Source organism: Anomaloglossus baeobatrachus, chromosome 6, assembly GCF_048569485.1.
Source record: "Anomaloglossus baeobatrachus isolate aAnoBae1 chromosome 6, aAnoBae1.hap1, whole genome shotgun sequence".
NCBI classification, from domain to species: Eukaryota; Metazoa; Chordata; class Amphibia; order Anura; family Aromobatidae; genus Anomaloglossus; species Anomaloglossus baeobatrachus.
In genome coordinates, this window is record NC_134358.1 from 492,608,181 (window position 1) to 492,628,924 (window position 20,744).

At 41.2% G+C, this 20,744-nt stretch overlaps 1 protein-coding gene across 4 annotated transcripts in view; it reads left to right on the plus strand.

Annotated features, from left to right (window-relative positions):
- Window positions 1-20,744, plus strand: part of LOC142243464 (sodium channel protein type 5 subunit alpha-like) — a 587,685-nt gene that overhangs the window by 392,835 nt on the left and 174,106 nt on the right. For all 4 annotated transcript variants that reach the window (XM_075315409.1, XM_075315410.1, XM_075315408.1 and 1 more), the window contains exon 17: window positions 20,082-20,555. In XM_075315409.1, the coding sequence (XP_075171524.1) occupies window positions 20,082-20,555 (474 nt within the window). The remainder of the gene's footprint in view (window positions 1-20,081; window positions 20,556-20,744) is intronic.

The following is a 20,744-nucleotide window of genomic DNA, read 5'->3' on the forward strand; positions in this document are numbered from 1 at the left end:
GCAATCACTGCTTTAAGTCTGGAACCCATGGACATCACCAAACGCTGGGTTTCCACCTTCTTAATGCTTTGCCAGGCCTTTACAGCCGCAGCCTTCAGGTCTTGCTTGTTTGTGAGTCTTTCCGTCTTAAGTCTGGATTTGAGCAAGTGAAATGCATGCTCAATTGGGTTAAGATCTGGTGATTGACTTGGCCATTGCAGAATGTTCCACTTTTTTGCACTCATGAACTCCTGGGTAGCTTTGGCTGTATGCTTGGGGTCATTGTCCATCTGTACTATGAAGCGCCGTCCGATCAACTTTGCGGCATTTGGCTGAATCTGGGCTGAAAGTATATCCCGGTACACTTCAGAATTCATCCGGCTACTCTTGTCTGCTGTTATGTCATCAATAAACACAAGTGACCCAGTGCCATTGAAAGCCATGCATGCCCATGCCATCACGTTACCTCCACCATGTTTTACAGAGGATGTGGTGTGCCTTGGATCATGTGCTGTTCCCTTTCTTCTCCAAACTTTTTTCTTCCCATCATTCTGGTACAGGTTGATCTTTGTCTCATCTGTCCATAGAATACTTTTCCAGAACTGAGCTAGCTTCATGAGGTGTTTTTCAGCAAATTTAACTCTGGCCTGTCTATTTTTGGAATTGATGAATGGTTTGCATCTAGATGTGAACCCTTTGTATTTACTTTCCTGGAGTCTTCTCTTTACTGTTGACTTAGAGACAGATACACCTACTTCACTGAGAGTGTTCTGGACTTCAGTTGATGTTGTGAACGGGTTCTTCTTCACCAAAGAAAGTATGCGGCGATCATCCACCACTGTTGTCATCCGTGGACGCCCAGGCCTTTTTGAGTTCCCAAGCTCACCAGTCAATTCCTTTTTTCTCAGAATGTACCCGACTGTTGATTTTGCTACTCCAAGCATGTCTGCTATCTCTCTGATGGATTTTTTCTTGTTTTTCAGCCTCAGGATGTTCTGCTTCACCTCAATTGAGAGTTCCTTAGACCGCATGTTGTCTGGTCACAGCAACAGCTTCCAAATGCAAAACCACACACCTGTAATCAACCCCAGACCTTTTAACTACTTCATTGATTACAGGTTAACAAGGGAGATGCCTTCAGAGTTAATTGCAGCCCTTAGAGTCCCTTGTCCAATTACTTTTGGTCCCTTGAAAAAGAGGAGGCTATGCATTACAGAGCTATGATTCCTAAACCCTTTCTCCTATTTGGATGTGAAAACTCTCATATTGCAGCTGGGAGTGTGCACTTTCAGCCCATATTATATATATATAATTGTATTTCTGAACATGTTTTTGTAAACAGCTAAAATAACAAAACTTGTGTCACTGTCCAAATATTTCTGGACCTAACTGTATATACACAGTACAGACCAAAAGTTTGGACACACCTTCTCATTCAGAGTTTTCTTTATTTTCATGACTCTGAAAATTGTAGATTCACATTGAAGACATCAAAACTATGAATTAACACATGTGGAATGAAATACTTAACAAAAAAGTGTGAAACAACTGAAAATATGTCTTATATTTTAGGTTCTTCAAAGTAGCCACCTTTTGCTTTGATTACTGCTTTGCACACTCTTGGCATTCTCTTGATGAGATTCAAGAGGTAGTCACCGGAAATGGTCTTCGAACAGTCTTGAAGGAGTTCCCAGAGATGCTTGGCACTTGTTGGCCCTTTTGCCTTCACTCTGCTGTCCAGCTCACCCCCAAACCATCTCGATTGGGTTCAGGTCTGGTGACTGTGGAAGCCAGGTCATCTGGCGTCGCACCCCATCACTCTCCTTCTTAGTCAAATAGCCCTTACACAGCCTGGAGGTGTGTTTGGGGTCATTGTCCTGTTGAAAAATAAATGATGGTCCAACTAAACGCAAACCGGATGGAATAGCATGCTGCTGCAAGATGCTGTGGTAGCCATGCTGGTTCAGTATGCCTTCAATTTTGCATAAATCCCCAACAGTGTCACCCGCAAAGCACCCCCACAATATCACACCACCTCCTCCATGCTTCACGATGGGAACCAGGCATGTAGAGTCCATCCGTTCACCTTTTCTGCGTCGCACAAAGACACGGTGGTTGGATCCAAAGATCTCAAATTTGGACTCATGAGACCAAAGCGCAGATTTCCACTGGTCTAATGTCCATTCCTTGTGTTCTTTAGCCCAAACAAGTCTCTTCTGCTTGTTGCCTGTCCTTAGCAGTTGTTTCCTAGCAGCTATTTTACCATGAAGGCCTGCTGCACATAGTCTCCTCTTAACAGTTGTTCTAGAGATGTGTTTACTTCTAGAACTCTGTGTGGCATTGACCTGGTCTCTAATCTGAGCTGCTGTTAACCTGCGCTTTCTGAGGCTGGTGACTCGGATAAACTTATCCTCCGCAGCAGAGGTGACTTTTGGTCTTCCTTTCCTGGGGCGGTCACCAGGTGAGCCAGTTTCTTTGTAGCATTTGATGGTTTTTGCCACTGCACTTGGGGACACTTTCAAAGTTTTCCCAATTTTTCAGACTGACTGACCTTCATTTCTTAAAGTAATGATGGCCACTCGTTTTTCTTTACTTAGCTGCTTTTTTCGTGCCATAATACAAATTCTAACAGTCTATTTAGTAGGACTATCAGCTGTGTATCCACCAGACTTCTGCACAACACAACTGATGGTCCCAACCCCATTTAAAAGGCAAGAAATCCCACTTATTAAACCTGACAGGGCACACCTGTGAAGTGAAAACCATTTCCGATGCATACCTCTTGAAGCTCATCAAGAGAATGCCAAGAGTGTGCAAAGCAGTAATCAAAGCCAAAGGTGGCTACTTTGAAGAACCTAGAATATAAGACATATTTTCAGTTGATTCACACTTTTTTTGTTAAGTATTTCATTCCACATGTGTTAATTCATAGTTTTGATGCCTTCAATATGAATCTACAATTTTTAAAGTCATGACAGTAAAGAAAACTCTTTGAATGAGAAGGTGTGTCCAAACTTTTTGTCAGTACTATATATATATATATATATATATATATATATATATATATATATATATATAAATATATATATATATATATATATGTGCCGCCCCCATGGAAGCAGCTGAGCTGCTCGGATCCGGGTCCGCTGTGACTTGAGGATCTCCGGATCCGGGGGTCGTGCGGCCACTCGAGTGAAAGGGGTATTTACATGGGAGTTATATTTCGTGATGCCACCCGTGGTGTGTGGTAATTGGGAGTACCACCGCTGCCATTGTGAGTACCCGGGGGTGATGGAGGGGGGGCAGCAAGGTGTTGTAACCCTCCACGGGTAGGGTGATGACCCAGGACTCGGTGAGGGGTGCCGTGGGGTGCAGGGGTCACTCTCATACTCACTCAGTTCATAAGCAGACACTGACAACTGGGTAAACCAAGTCTCTGGGTACCAGTGCCGTTGAGGGGAGCTCGTCCGGGTCCTGTCCCAAAGTGGTGCTGCCTGGTGATCCATGACCTGCCTCCTGGCACTTAGTTTGTCTTCAACTTGATGGCCCGGTAGCATGGAACTAGCCGTGCCTCGCTCCCTACCATGGCTAAGTATGGCAGCTTGCTCTCAGGGCTCACGCTTGGGATTTTATGGACCGTTTGGGTTGGAAAGTCCTATCCCCCTCGTTGCACTAATGCCCCGATTCAGGAGCGGGTGGGAACGGATCGTAAAGGCTCCGTTCTCCTCAGGTGAATTGTCGGGTTGCCTGAAGCTACTCCACAACCTAGGGTCCGTTTTCCCCCGTCGTGCCTTCGGTCCCGGACCGGTGATAGTGCTAGGCTGCTGGCTGTCCTCCTCGACAGGTACGAGCATCTCGCCACAATCCCCTGCGACCGGGGGTCCGAATCCTGTAGGCCCAGACCACCATCTGCAACCTAGGCAGTTACTTCAGGAGTCACCACTCCCGACTTCTTCTGAGCTCCTCTCAGCTCAAGGGCTACTTCCAACTCTCTCTCCACTCACAAACTCATTACACTCCTCACCTCCTTTCCCTGACCCCGCAAGTAGGCGACTCTATTCCACTCAAGCCATCCACTGGTGTGTCTGGTGGGTGTGGTGCAGGGTGTCTCTAGGGTTTGATTTGCTGTTGGAGGCAACACCACTTAAGTAGGGACCCAGAACCAAGAGGGAGGCGGAATACTGCACGGGAGGGCAGCTTGTGCGGTACCCTGTGACGATCTGATAGTCACATATATATATATATATATATATCAGAAGTTATGACACAAGGTGTCAATGCATCTCTGTGAGAGCCAATACAATGCTCTCATAGACTTGTATTAAGTTGTGACCTGTGGCGCGCTGCATGAAACACTGGAGCTGCTGGCAAGTCACAAATCACTAGAGACCAACTGGAGTGGCCCTGGAAAAAGGTGAAGCCACCAGATGGTGAGTATGATACAGGGGTAACGGGGCTCAGATTTAAAGCACCCCTCCAGGGGGGAAATGAAGAAAAAAAAAAAAACAGCTTTGAGGCCGAAATAGGCCTAGTTTTTAAAGGGAACCTGTCAGGTCCCTTATTCATCTTTCCATCTAATGATATCCATGAGCCGGCATTCCTGCAGCGCCTGTAAATCTTGTCCATGTTTGCTGCTCACTTCGGCAGCATCAGTGTGCTTCAGAAGTCATGTGTATGAATCCTGGTATCAGAGAGGCGCATTGCGTATGATCGGAAGTGCAGAAGCTGTTTTTCCGGTCTTGCGTAATGCGCCTCTGTGAAGCCGGGATGCGTCTACGCTTCTAAGGCTCATTGATACTGCCGAAATGAGCTGTGCATGCGCAGAATTTCCAGGAGCAGCTTGTGGAAATCATGTTATCACACCCACAGGGGCGGGATAACATGGAAAGAGAGCTGACTAGTCTGGGGAAACAATGCCCCTTTGACTAGTCACGGCCCTAATTTGCATATGAAAAGCGGAGGGAATAAATGCTGTTTTTACACACTGATTTTAGAGAATGATGTTATACAGGGCTGGTTAGAAAGGGAATTTTGACGTCCAAATGTGAATACTAATGGCTTGAATGGCATAAGGGGCCTGACAGGTTCCCTTTTAAAGTATCAATATCCAGGAGGGGTTCTACAGACACATATATACAGTATCATATGGCTGCAAAATAATTATTTTGAAACTTTTTGCTTTTAATAACTTTAACTACAAAAAACTTATCCAGAACTGTAAGACAGCAGTTTGAGCAGTTTTTTATTTTTTATATTTTTTACTTAGAACTGATACCAGTTCTGTTAAAAGCTTGATTTCAGGCTCTTTTTTAGAAGGGGCAAAGCGGGAGACCCCTGATGGAATCTAATAACTAAGTACAGTTATTACCGCTTCTGTTTGAAGTCTGGTAACTTCTTTAATACTGGTGTCTGAATCCACCACAACAATAAATGAGTCACTGTCTGAAAAGAAAAATGCGCATCCTTGAATCAGTGACATTTGGAAGATTGCATTAATTGTATCGCTGTGACAAAAAGTGCTAAGAGGAAGCAATTTTGTCCAACATTTAATTCAAAAGCAATTATGTTCAAAATGGTGAATGGTGGAGTGAAAGTTTTTAACCTCTATCAATCCAATTTTATGCGATTCTGCACAATAATTAGAAGCTCTTTATATAGACTCACCAATGTACATCAGTAAGGGGTACAGTGACATTTTTCAATCAAGATGATGCGATATGCATTTACATGAAAATTTTAGGAAACATATATATACTAATTCAAATTATAAATGCAACACTTTTGTTTTTGCTCCCATTTTTCACAAGCTGAACACAAAGATCTAAGACTTTTTCTATGTACATAAAAGGCTTTTTTTGCTTAAAGAGGTTGGTTATTACTTTAACATTGATTGACTATCCTTAGGATAGGTCATCACTGATTGGCTGGGATCCGACACCCCGCAACCCCGCCGATTAGCTGTTCCTGGTCCCGGTGGTGGCAGCAGGCAGCTGGAAATGCTCAGTTTCAGAGCTGTCCCATCTTCTGATAGCGAACGCTGCCGGGTACTGCACATCATCTCCTACTGATTTGAATGGAAGGTGAATGCGCAGTACCCATCCGTTGGCGCAATCTGTTGATAGAGCAACTCCGGAACTGATCATTTCTGGCTGCCTGCTGCCACCGCTGGGACCAAGAACAGCTGATCAATGGTGCTGCGGGATGTTGCAGACAAGCCAATCAGACATTGATGACCTATCCTAAGGATAGGCCATCAATGTTAAAGTAGTGGCCAACCTTTTTAAATATTCACAAATTTGTCTAAATCTGTTTTAGTGAGCACTGCTTCTTTGCCAAGATAATCCATCCAGATCACAGGTGTGACATATCAAGATGCTGATTACACAGCATGATTATTGCACCGGTGTGCCTTAGGCTGGCCACAATAAATGTTCACTCTAAAATGTGCAGTTTTACAGTACTGGTGATGTTTGGGGGGCAGTCAGAAAACCAGTCAGTATCTGGTGTGACCACCATTTTCCTCACGTAGTGCAACACATTTCCTTCGCATAGAGTTGATCAGGTTGTTGATTGTGGCCTGTGGACTGTTGGTCCACTCCCTTTCAATGACTGTGAAGTTGCTGGATGTTGACAGAAACTTGAACACGCTGTTGTATGCGCCAATTCAGAGCATCCCACACATGCTCAATGGGTGACATGTCCAGTGAGTGTACTGCCATACAAGAACTGGGATGTTTTCAGCTTCCAGGAATTGTGTACAGATCTTTACAACATGGGGCCGTGCATTATCATGCTACAATATGAGGTGATCATTATGGGTGAATGGCATAACAATGTTCTTCAGGATCTTGGCATGGTATTTCTGTGCATTCAAAATGGCAGCAATAAAATGTACCTAAACTGTTCATTATCTATAACATACACCTGTCCATACCATAACAATACCGCCACCATTGGTCACTCAATTCACAACATTGACATCAGCAAATCACTCACCCACATGACGCCATATACGCATTCTGCCATCTGCCCTGTACAGTGAAAATCGGGATTCAGCTGTAAAGAGAACACCTCTCCAATGTGCCAGACGCCATAAAATGTGAGCATTTGCCCACTCATGTCAGTTAGAATGATGAACTGCATTCAGGTGGACAATGAGCAGCAGATGAGCTTCCCTGAGATGGATTCTGACAGCTTGTGCAGGAATTCTTTGGTCATGCACTGATTGTTGCAGCAGCTGTTTAGTTGGTTGGTCTCAGATCTCGGAGGAGAAGATACTGGATGTGGAGGTCCTGGACTGATGCGATTACGCATGGTCTGCAGTTGTAAGGCCAGTTGGATGTTATGCCAAATTCTCTGAAACTCCTTTGGAGATGGCTTCTGGTAGAGAAATGAACATTAAATTCACAGGGAACAGGTCTGGTGGACATTCCTGCAGTCAGCATGCGAAATGCACGCTCCGACAAAACTTGCAACATCTGTGGCATTGTGCTGTGTGATAAAACTGCACATTTTAGAGTGACCTTTTTTTGTCGCCAGCCTAAAGGCCCAGTCACACACAACGACTTACCAGCGATCCCGAAAACGATGCGACCTGATAGGGATCTGGTAAGTCGTTGGGAAATCGCAGGTGAGATGTCACACAGTCAGATCTTACCAGCGATGCAGGAACAATACAGGTCGCAGTAGCGACCTGTATAACGATCTCAGCAGTCACTGTGACCCTGTCACACAGTGTCAAACACAGCGATGTGTCCTGCCCAGCAGGACATCGCCTTTGAAGAAAATGGCCTGGACCATTCGGCAACGACTAGAGATCTCACAGCAGGGGCCTGATCGCTGGTAGGTGTCACACATAACAAGATCGCTAACGGGATCGCTACTGCGTCACAGAAACCGTGACTCAGCTGTGATCTCGTTATGTGTGATGGTACCTTTAGGCTAGGCACACCTGTGCAATAATCATGTTGTGTAATCAGGATGTGATATGCCACACCTGTGAGGGGGATGGGTTATGTCAGCAAAGGAGAAGTGATCACTAACAAAGATTTAGACAAATTTGTGAACAATATTTGAGAGAGTGCACATAGAAAAAGTCTTAGATCTTTGAGTTCAGCTCATAAAATATAGGAATAAAAACAATGTTGCGTTCTATTTTTGTTAAGTGAAGGTAGTAGTTAACTAAGTGTACTTTTTTATTTGAAAATTGAGGGATTGTAAAATATTAGAAAGTGGGTGTGAGTTTTTGAACTCATTTTTTCAAATTTGTAAATGATGTACTGCTTTATGTTGATTCCACACTGCACCTACTGGAGATATTCTCCTTTAAAAGCAATGTCATAATTTTTTCCATAGAGTCAAGTTTGTGAAAAATGAAGCAGAAAAAACAGAATGTAAAAAATAGAATTTTCCTGAGTCCTGGGAATGGTTCCTGTAAGCACTCCACATATCTCTGAAAAACAATAATACTTATTTAAAGGGGTTTTCAGGAACACACATTGATGGCAAACATTAGGACATGTTGTTATGTTGGCCGAAGGTCCCAATGGTGGTTTAATTTGATAATAAATTGTTAAAGAGTAACCATTGTTTTAATTGCTTTTTCATAAATCAATTGTATACATGAAAATAAGAAACTTTGTAATTAGTAATCAGCGAGCTTGCTCGCCGTTGCTCTATACTCAATCAATGGTTATTTAGCCCTTCCCAGCCTAAAAATAGCAGCCTGCAGCCACCCCAGAAGTGGTGCATCTCATTAGATGGATCAATTCTGACACTCCGCCTCTGCTGTTCTCGATTGACCTGATGCGGTGGCAATTGGAGTAATGGTACATGAGGATGATGTCAGCTGTGTTATGTCAGATAAAGAAATACAAACAAGAGACAATCCCTCTTTTACCAATTTGTTATGAAAAAAAGAAACCCCACAGCTGACATGGTCCATGACGTTCCCACGATGTCCTCTGAATCTGTGATGAGCAGTCAATAACATTATCACTCATCAACACTCTCGCCAGATCACACAGAGGGCAACGCGAGATCCTGAATGTCTCACGAGCAGTGACATCAGTAACTCAGTAAGTGTGACCGGCAAGAGCGGTGATGAGCAGTTAGGTTACTGACGTCATCACTGCTCATTACAGTTGACGACTATCGCAGAGTGCAGCCTGACCAAGAGTGACTTATGATGCATCATTCTCAGAATGAGGCGCCATAGGCTGTACTACAGAATCAGTGTAAAAAAAAAAAAGAGAAAAAAAGGGAACCAGCACGATCTGAAATTGGCATGCATCATATAAAAAGTGAAAATTCACAAATTTATTCCAACTGTACTATAATAAAAAAATGAGATTTTTAGCAAATAATTGATCAATTTTTTGAGCCACCCCTGCCAACGTCACGGCAAATCTCAATAGGGGGGTCCTACTCTACATTCTGTATTTCATGTGCCATGCGGCCTCCTAGATAAAGTTAAAAGCAGAACCATAATGGAGCACACATACCTGCAACCTGTATATAGCCGCTTCCATGTTGCAAAAAAGGCACTTGTGGATAGAGACCAGCCCAGGTCCCAGCATGTGGAGCAAGCCCTACACATACCAGGACTATATCAGAACTGATCCTCCCAGTGTCAAACAGCAACCATTGATAAAGGCGGACCAGATCCAAGAATGGTGCTTAATTAGCATTGCCTGTGGAAAGGGGTGAGGTAACTGAGTCTGAACAGCTACCAACAGGAGGAATATATTGCAAACCAAAATCAGGCGTGCATGGTATGGTGTTGGTCAGACACCAGATTTGTAGCATAACTACGGTCAAAACAGAGAAAAAAAGGGAACCAGCACGATCTGAAATTGGCATGCATCATATAAAAAGTGAAAATTCACAAATTTATTCCAACTGTACTATAATAAAAAAATGAGATTTTTAGAATCAGTGTACATTGTGGAAACCCATGGACTACGTCGAAGCTGTGGTGATTATTTATTTAATAATAAATTGGTGAAGGAGGAACAGTATATTAGCTTTCTTTCTTCCTTTGTATGTCTTTCTGGTTTTCATTTGTGGACTACCTCAGATTCAGTGGACTACTTTGGATATTTTTAAAATAAATAATTTGTGTGTTTTTTTTCTTTTAACTTACTGCGTTAGCAATGGGGGTGTCTAAAAGACAGCTGAAATTACACAGCTGACATCATCCCCCAACTACCATTACCCTGATTGCCACTGCACCAGTGCAATTGGAAAGAGCGATGGCAAAGCGCCAGAATTGGTGCATCTAATGTGACGCTTTACTTCTGGGGCAGCTGCAGGCTGCTATTTTTAGGCTGGGAAGAGCCCAATAACCATGGACCTTACTGGCCTGATAATATCTACCTGCAGCTGTCTGCTTTACCTTTGCTGGTTATCAACAATAGGAAAGTCCCCACATTGTTTTTTTTTATTTATTTATTTAATCCCTTCACCCCTGGCAATTTTCTATTTTTTGTTTTAGTTTTTTCTTCCCATACTTCCAAGAACAATCTTTTTTTCTATCAATATACCCACATGACAGCTTCTTTTTTTTTTTTTTTTTTTTTTGCAGAATGAGTTTTACTTTTGAATGAAACCATTCATTTTACCATATAGTGTAGTTAAAAATGGGGAAAAAAAAACAAAAAAAAGTGCAGTTGCACAATTGTTTTGGGCATTTTTTATTTACCATGTTCACTATATGGTAAAACCGACCTGACACTATGATTCCCCAGATCAGTATCGTTTGTAGATACCAAACATGTATAGTTTTACTTTTATCTAAGTGGTGAAAAAAATTCTGAAGTTTTTAAATAAAACTCCAAAAGAATTGCGCTTTTGTCGCCATTTTCCAAGACCATAGCGTTCTCGTTTTTCGGGATATGGGGCTCAGTGATGGCTTATTTGTTGCATCTTGAGCTGGTGTTTATAATTATACCATTTCTGTGTAGATGCAATGTTTTAATTGGCTATTATTGCATTTTAATGCAATGTTGCGACAACCAAAATAATGTAATTTTGGCATTTTGAATTTTTTTTTTGCTACGCCATGTACCGATCAGATTAATTGATTTTTATATTTCTGAACGTGGCGATACCAAATATGTGTGGTTTTTTTTATTTATTGCTTTATTCTCAATGGGGCAAAAGAGGGGTGATTTGAACTTTTAGGATTTTTTTATTTTTTTATATTTTTTAAAACTCTTTTTTTTTACTTTTTTTTTTTTTACTGATTTTACTAGTCCTCCTCGAGGACTTTATAATTGTAGTGTGCACATACTCTGACAATATTGTTCCCAGCAGTGACTTGGTAGTCAGAGATGCATCCAGGCATCTTCTCCATGCTATTTCCATTCCATTTGAGCGATGTTTCCATCAATTCCAGCGACTTTCTGGTTCCCCCAGCCCTCCTGTTAGGGTCTTCGGAAAAATGCTCAAGTTGCCCATTGACTTCCAATATACTCAATATAGCCCATCCAAGCATCCGACCTGCTCGATTTGAATACTGAGCCCTCAAGCATGTTAGTCCTCGCTCATCACTATTTGTAATATATTTCATCAGAAAAATCTACTTCTTTTTCCTTCAGTACGATCACTCACTCTCAAAATTCTCAATTTACAGGTAAAATCTGTATTCAGTGAAGACAGATTGTTACATTACTGAGATAAGAGATGGATGTTGGTACTGATAAGATTCTATATATTTGTTAAAGAAAGTCACATTTACTAATGTATACATTTGTGAATGGGAATTCAAATATCTTTGTTACGAGTATGACTGTGGTATTATAATGATTATATCCAATATTTAATAAATATCATGCTACTATTATATGGATAACAATAACATTAATAATACATTATTATATATGTATAATATTCATTAAAAACAAAACATTTTTCTTTGACCGAGATAGGGTTTAGCCGTTATTTTCAGAGCACATGGTGAGTTTAGCAGACAGGGAGAAGAGACTCATAAGTGGAGAAAAAAGTAAATTTCTCTGATAACATATATTACAAATATCCTTATATTTAATTGTAGTATTGATCTATGTAAAGTTTGTTGAAATGAATGAAGAATAAACCGCTCCTCATAATTTAAAAAAAAAAAAAAAAAAAAAGCCACATCAAAATGACTGGTCTAAAAGCACAGTAATGTATACATTTGTGAATGGGAATTCATAAATCCTCATTAACAGTATGACTGTCAAGGGCGGAACAATCACCCCATCCTCAGCTGGATGTGTGTCTGAGGTTGCATATTCTGCTGAAATGCATCATGGTGCAGAGATAAATCAGGTCCCTGTACTATGATACACAAAGCCGGCATCTTTCATTTGCGTCCCAGTGACTGAGGGTGGCATATGACAATGACATCATGTGTTGCAATAGCACCGAGACCGATGAACGCTACCGGACACTGTGCACTGAAGAAAAGAAGGACGCTGCATGACATGGGAGCCAGGTACACTGAGTACAATGTTGTTTTTTGCATTAGACAGAATGGAGACATATTTACCAGGAAGGGGACAGTATATACCAGGAGGGGGACAGCAGGGGAACAGTATAAACCAGGAGGACAACAGTAGATACAAGGAGGGGGATAGGATGAGGACATATATACTAGAATGGGGACATATATACCAGGATGGGGACATTTTTACCAGGATGGGGTTATATATCCACACCAGGATGTCGGCTAGAGTGGGGAACATATAAACTAGGAAGGGGGATATATTTACAAAGAAGGAGCCCAGGATGGTGGACATTACTACACAATGGGGGAGGGGCGACGGCACAACTCGTATGTCTTTATAGGATTTAGAATGCTAAATGTATACATACATCTGACCAACATAACGGGGTGTCCCCTGGTCCAAATTTTGCACTAGGGCCCATCGAACTCTAGTTATGCCACTGATGACCAAGGCATTATAATAATTATAACCCATAATCAATACATTATAAATGTATTAATAAATATATACAAAATTTTATATATAATATACACTAATATATAATAAATATATTAGTATATACTGTGTGTGTATATATATATATATATATATATATATATAAAATATTATATTAATTACTATATGGCTTATTATAAAATTACAAGTATATTCTATTTATTTAATATTCATTAATAATTATTAATCATTGCTGATCCTTAAAATCACCTATTAAATAGAGTCTATGGATGAGGAATAAAAATTCTTTTAAGGTTTCAAACTACATTTCTAAGAAACCTTCTCCCGAATCCTGCTTACGTCTGGAGCTGATGTTAATTGTATGTGAACGCTTCCTGCTTTTTACCTAATGAGTGATTTTTTTATTTTTTTTTTAACTGAAAAAAAAAATTACAATGTAAATTTCCCACTCAATCCATGAGTATCAAGCTGCAAAAAAATGTAGTTATGCTTACTGTTTGGTCAGAAGCCCCATGCTGCACCCTACAATTTATTGCACAATACCGCAGATTAAGACTTCACGGGGCACAGTGCATTATGGATCAAAGAAAGCAGCGTGCAGCCTCCATTTTGAAACATTTCTCTTATTACCATTTGTTCATTCTGAATACTCACTCCCACTCGCTCAGAGTGACACCGTGAAAATATGTTCTAAGCCTTGTTACTTGTTTCCTCGTACAGAAAACGAATATATGTGACATTAAATATATTTTTCCTCTCACGTTTCTATTTCTGTCCACATCTATTTTTGAAGGCTTTGTTCGGCGTGTTCTTGAATAGGATTCCGAACACTTACCTGGCCACATGTCATTGCCGGTGGCTACAGTAGGTACAATGGCTCGGCTTTTTGTATGAACGTGCTATTGGAGTTATAAAGGGATTCTGTAATATTCAATTTTACTTCACTTGTCATATTTTTTTTCCCCTGCTAGTACACTTTACAATAAAGGTTATCCATGCTAGCTGCAATTATACTTAATGTTTTGTGAGCATTGTTCCCTGGCAAAGTATGAACAGAGCATTTGTCAATGCAAAGAATCAGAAAGAAAACTTATACAGAATACCGAGTAATCAGCGTTATAAATGTACAAAGAACTAAAAAAATGGGTAAAGATTTTGTGAAAATTTTACCAAATACAATGATCTTTATGTATAAGAACTAGAGTAGAAAAACACAGCAGGTGCTACACATGACTATCGATCCGCTTCTAGCATGCATTACTCCAATGCAGAAGTAAAGGGAACCAGATATGTACAGTACATTATAAAAAGATGTTGTTGCACTGGATTTAGCTAATAACTCACTGAGTGTCAGGGCGATATCTGACCCTGTTCACACAGCAAAGTCTGACACTACACTATAGGTCTCTTGTTAGGCTTCTGAGTTTCTCAGACAGGTTCGAGCATCAACCAAGCTGTGTTCTCTTTGATTCAGGCTTGCAGGAGTTAAAAGGAACCTGTCACCAGATTTGGGGCCTATAAGCTGCGGCCACCACCACCATCATTCTAACATGATGTATATAAGAGCCCAGGCCACTGTATAGAACGTAAAAATCACTTTACAATACTTACCTAAATGGTCGCTGCGGTGTAGTTTTGTCATATGGGCGTCTCTGTTCTCCGGTGCCGAGGCTTTCTCTTTCAGCCATCATCGTCCTCCTTCTGAAGCCTATGTGCATGACGCGTCCTACGTCATACACACTCGCCGGTCGCCGGTCCCTCAGGGCAGATCAAAGTGCATCTGCGCAAGACCTCAATGCCGTCAAGTGTGGATGACGTAGGACGCGTAATGCACCTCGGCGTCAGAAGAAGGACGACAAAGATGGCCGAAAGAGGAGGCATCACCACTGTAAAATAGAGACACCCATCCAACCAGTCTGCACCACAGCGACCGTTTAGGTAAGTATTATAAAGTGATGTTTACGTTCTACACAGCGGCCTGGGCTTTTATATACAGCATGTTAGAATGCTGTATATAAGAGCCCACGGGTGGTGGCCACAGCTTATGGGGCCCAAATCTGCTGACAGGTTCCCTTTAAGTTCTGCTAGCCTGGTGATTGTCTCTGGACTCACATGGTCAGAAATATATTCAGGCTGGCTCTAACCCTTCCTCGTGGTGCTCGAATCAGAGGATGGACACCATATATAATGAATTATTAAAGTTTGGTACTCACTTTTGTCTTGTTTTTTTCAATTTATTTTCCTCAAGTCATATATGAGGTGCTAAGAAAGGATCCATCCACTGAGTATCTTGATCAACTTACAAAAATCCTTAAGAGAGCACTTATTGAAGGCCTTCTCTCGAAAAACGAATATGATTTTCTCCTGACAAATCGTCCTGTCATAGCCACATTTTATGCCCTGCCTAAAAATCATAAGGGGGTAACACCCCTAAAGGGCAGACCGATTGTTTCTGGGGTTGATGCTCTTTGCCAGAATGTCTGTATGTTGACCAAATTTTAAGACCTTTCGTGTCGGCCCTTCCCTCATTTGTAAGGGATACTACTGACCTTTTGAATAAGATCGACGGACTCGTGTTGGAGCCAGGAACCATCTTGGCTTCTATTGATGTAGAAATGCTCTATAGTAGTATCAGACACGAGTCTGGTTTAATGGCGGTAGGTTCCTTTTTGGGCACTCGTGGTACACATTTGGTTCCACACAATGGTTTTGTTATTGAACTCCTTGACTTTATTTTAAGGCATAATTTTTTTCTATTTGGCGGCATGTTCTACCACCAGCTCCGGGGAATGGCAATGGGGAGCCCTTATGCTCCCACATATGCTAATTTGCTCCTGGGTTGGTGGGAGGATAATGTCGTGTTCAAGGACGAGGATGTCTTCTGGACTCCCCATATAACTTTTTGGGGACGTTACATCGATGACATCCTCGTCCTGTGGTCGGGGGGTATACCATTGTTTGAGAGTTTCATCAAAACGTTGAATGTCAACAATTTAGGACTCATGTTTACTTTCAAGATTGGTGGAGAGTGTGTCAACTTTCTGAATATCACTATCTCGAAACAACCTGACGGTATCTTGAGCAGTACCATCTTTAGGAAGCCTACATCATCTAATAGTCTTCTTAGACGGGAGAGTTATCATCTGGCCCCCCACAGACGTGGTATCCCGAAGGGGCAATTTTATTGTTTGAGGAGGAACTGCTCTACTTTGAGTGATTTCGAACGACAGACTCCTTCCGTAAAAAAAGAGATTTAAGGATAGAGGTTACCCCAGAGATGTTATTGATGTGGCTTATCGCCAGGCTAGAGGCGAACAGAGAATATCTGTATTGATTCCTAAAGAGAGATCAGATACAGAACAGGTGACACACCTGATAGGAACCTATGATGATCAGGCAGAGAAGGTCAGGGGTATACTGAGAAGACATTGGGGGGTGCTGACTGCTCACCCTGTCATCTCTGAGTTTATCTTACAAAGGCCCTCGGTTACATATAGACGTGGTAAATCTATTAAGGACTTTGTGGTACATAGCCACTATGTCTCACCTAAAACTGGTTCTACGTGGCTTGATAACCGTGTGAAGGGTACATGAAAATGTGGCAAATGTACCTTTTGCAGGTGGATTGTACCTTCAAATACGTTTGCTAGTAGCTCGACACAGAGAGTGTTTGCTAACAGATAGTTTGTCAATTGTAGAACAATGGGAGTGGTGTATCTCTGTACCTGTCAATGTCCCCTGGATTATATTGGGAAAACAAAACGTGAACTACGTGTGCGCATTAGCGAACATCTGGGAGACATTAGGCATGAACGAGATACACCACTAGCTAGACACGTCAATGGGGTTCATGGGGGGGGAATCCGGATTCTGTATCGTTTCGGGTTATTGAGACTATTCCACAGTCCCCCAGATAGGGGGACTGGAATAGAAAAATACTACAAGCCGAGAAAAAATGGATTTTTCTGATGAACTCAATTAACCCTAATGGCCTAAATGAACAACTCAGTTTTGCTAGTTTTATTTAATGTCCAGTTATAATAGGAACCTTTTTGAAAAAAATCCTGCTTTGACTGTATAAATCTTGGTGATTACGGTTTTTGAATATAATTCGGTATGATTGTATACACTTTGACTTTCCAATTTACTAAAGTTTTTTGTCCCTGGATAATACTGACAAACCTCCCCTTTGTACTGTGGGGTTAATAGATTTAATTATATATATATATATATATATATATATATATATATATATATAACATTTTATGAATTAATGGGGATTTGTTTATAATCTGGCCACCCTTTGTTTCTTAGAAATCTTAATCTTGTGGATGTAACCCTTTATGTCATAGCCTATATATTTAGGAGCTGACATTTATCTTTGTTCCTCTTTTCTATTAATGCTGGCAATATGTGGTAGGCCTGTATAGTATCTGACCAGCGATACATATGTATATGACTCCCACTACTTGTTGTTCCATTGGTGGTGTTCATTCATTAAAACAGTCGGTGTTTAGGGGGTGGATCGCGTTTGTGTCCTATTCAGGCCGCCCCCACTTTAGTCATGTGACCTGAGCGGTCACTTGTTATTGGTACTATTAGGTTACCGCTCTCATGTCAATGGTGGAGCGCATTTGCGTTCCACCATGCAACTTTATCAGTTACACACATTGAAACATGCGGTTTGTTTATGCGTCAGTTAATCGTCGCACGCAGGTGACATGAATAAGAGGTGGAGCGCATTTGCATTCCACCCGGTATCTAATTATCCGTCGCATATCGGTGACGAGCTTTGGCCGGTGGAATGCATCTGCGTTCCACCGTATAACTTTATTTATCATCAGCTGTACATAAATCTATTATGATTTGATGATTTATAATTTATACATTTACCTTGATATTTAAGGGAATTCCTTTTACTGACAGCCTCTATATGATTAGTTGATATTGTAATCAGGCATTGTTAAAACTTTAGGGTGCGGGTTTGCTGCCCAGGCCTCACTCTCAATCCCCACTTACTTTAAAAGGGTGTTATATCCTGTTGGTCCTCAGGGATTCTCCTCACAGCACCTGGACTCTGGCTACCACCAGGATGAAACTTTAATCCTGGACTCTATCTACAATTGTCCCCTGATGAACCCTAGGAAGCGAACAGGGAGAAACGCGTCGGGACGACATCATGAGGATCTGATACAATTGGCCAGATAAGTCACACTACTATGTTGACTACCTCTATTAATAAGTTATTTTAATTCACTTTGTGCACATATTAGTGTAGTGTAGGACTATCTAGGGTTACTCTAGGGTTTCCCATCGGTGAATGGGGGCGCTACAACCTTAGGGCGTCATACCCTCCATTGCTAGGTAGGGTGACTGGAGGGTTAGTATAGGGACATCTTCCCTCCCCTCCCCCTGGCTAATTAATTAATTTTTTCATTGCCCCTATACTATTAGGGTGAGCATTACACTTTGGTGAAAAAATGTTATACGTTTTAAACGTTATATTAAAGGTTAGATTTTAAGGGAATTTTTCTTTCTTGGTCTTACATATACAATCGTGACATGCTTCGATCTAATCCATAGATCTTTCTAAAACTATATATACATAGTCTGAGAAAGCTCTATGGTTTAGATTGTAACATGTTACTATATATGGTGACTTGAAAATAAATTGAAAAAACAAGACAAAAGTGAGTGCCGATCTTTAACAATTCACTATATCTGGAGTCAAGTTGTGAGAAATCTACCACAGCTACTCCCTGCCCTTTTTAAGATGGTGGATTTGATCCTCCCACGCTGATTATAGCTTGTAGCGATACCTGTCCTTGTGCTGTGGTTGGGTATTAGAGCAGGGCTGGCTAGGAGCGGAGCTAGGCTCGCGGTCCAGACCTCTTCACCATCAAAAGTACCTCTAGGATATCAGACAGGCCCAATCTAGGAGCCCAGGTTATCCTCTACTGCACGTAACAGTTGTAAAATGACATGCATCATTTCTACATGTATCGACTTGGCATATACTCAGCTCGGAAGTGTCTGGGATTTTCAATCTAACCCATATTTCCCTCTGATCTGGATGACACCTCCTACATCATTTACACCCCTCCAAATTAAGACCAGCGCATGCGCATCACAAACTCCCTATAGTGGGTAGGGACTTAATTCTCTTCTGCATTATGACAAAGTGATCTGATTGATTACTGCAGAAAATGTCCCATTCTTTTACACTTTATAAGATGTTGACCGGCTACAGTGTAAATGGCCGGTATGTATCACAAAGGTAGTTGTCTTTTGGGATGTAAATCTGGAATGTCTATGCTGGTATGTGTAGTTCATATGAGTTTTGTTAAGGCATTCACAACAGCCAGGTTTACAGATAGCTGGAGAGATGGTGGGTCTGGCTATCCACATTCCTGTACCCATTGGTGTGTCTCATGTGTTTTTAATGAGACCGTTTGTTTTGCACATGGCAGTCTGTGTGTGTGAAGACTCAGAGAGAGGGGGTGTACACTGACCAAAGTCAGTGTGTCTGGAGCTGGCCATACTGCGAAGGTAAAGGACTGAAATCCGTGTGAATATATACTGGCCGGGGTCAGCGAGATACTACTGTGGAATAGTGTATTCGAACCTGAATGGGCTGTATTCCGTGTATTTATGTTCCTGTAAAGTTGAAGGCAGGCTTGTGTTTTCTTTAATCTGTGCACCTCTTCATGATTTCAGTGCCTACTATCACAGCAAGACTGACATAGTATGAGCATGCGCTAAGCCAGTCTTGATGGAAATGCCCTATATAGTTTTGTATAAAAATATTTAGTATATTATTACTATAGCTTGTAGTTTCTTGATGGAAATATCTGCTTTTTCTGGCCTTAGTAGTTCAGTTTTTGGTCTAACGCAATCATTGACGGCCTTACTTGTAAGAGCATGCATACACTTAAATCTGTCAGTCACTAAGTTGGACTACCCACTGGACTACTAAAATTTAAATGAGCAGGGTTGACAACTACTTATGGGCATGTAATACTGAATCCATTTACTCTGTTGATGGTTTTTGAATGATTGACACAATGTGTTGATTTTTCTGACTCACTTCTTATGACTATATAATTATAGTCCTATTTGTTTAATATACTTATCTTTTTTTCTCAATTTTGTCAGGTCCTGAACCTTTTCCTGGCTCTCCTACTGAGTTCCTTCAGTTCCGATAACTTGGCCGCCCCAGATGATGATGGTGAAATGAACAATCTCCAGATAGCTATTGCTAGGATACAACGGGGTATATCTTTTGCCAAACAAAGTGTCATCGATTTTATCCGTAGTTTATTTACCAAACCCAAAAAAAGTGGAGACACCTTTATAACGAGCTTGTCTGGAAATAATAGGAACAAAAACAACATCAACCATATCAACATGTCCGATACCGGGAAAAAAATGGATGACTACAAGGATGGGAATAATACCAATGGTGGCATTTCCAAGAGTGGAGAAAAATACGTTGTTAGTGAATGCGATGATTACATGACCCACCCTCGTCTCTCCGGATGTGTTCCCATTGCTATGGGAGAATCTGATGTGGAATATCATGATGAAGATGAACAAAGTATTTTCACAGATGCTGAGAATAGTAAAGAGGTAGGACCAGAATTTCTAATAACATCTGCTTAATAGTATTATTAGTATGAGGTTGTGAAGTTAACTCGTTTCTGCCTTGCGTCCGCTCCTGAATGTATGTGAACATAACATCTTCTTTCAGGGGTACAACTTTTTTTCAAGCTGAAGACATTTCAAGAATCGCTCCGTTTCTCTGGATTTTTATAAACC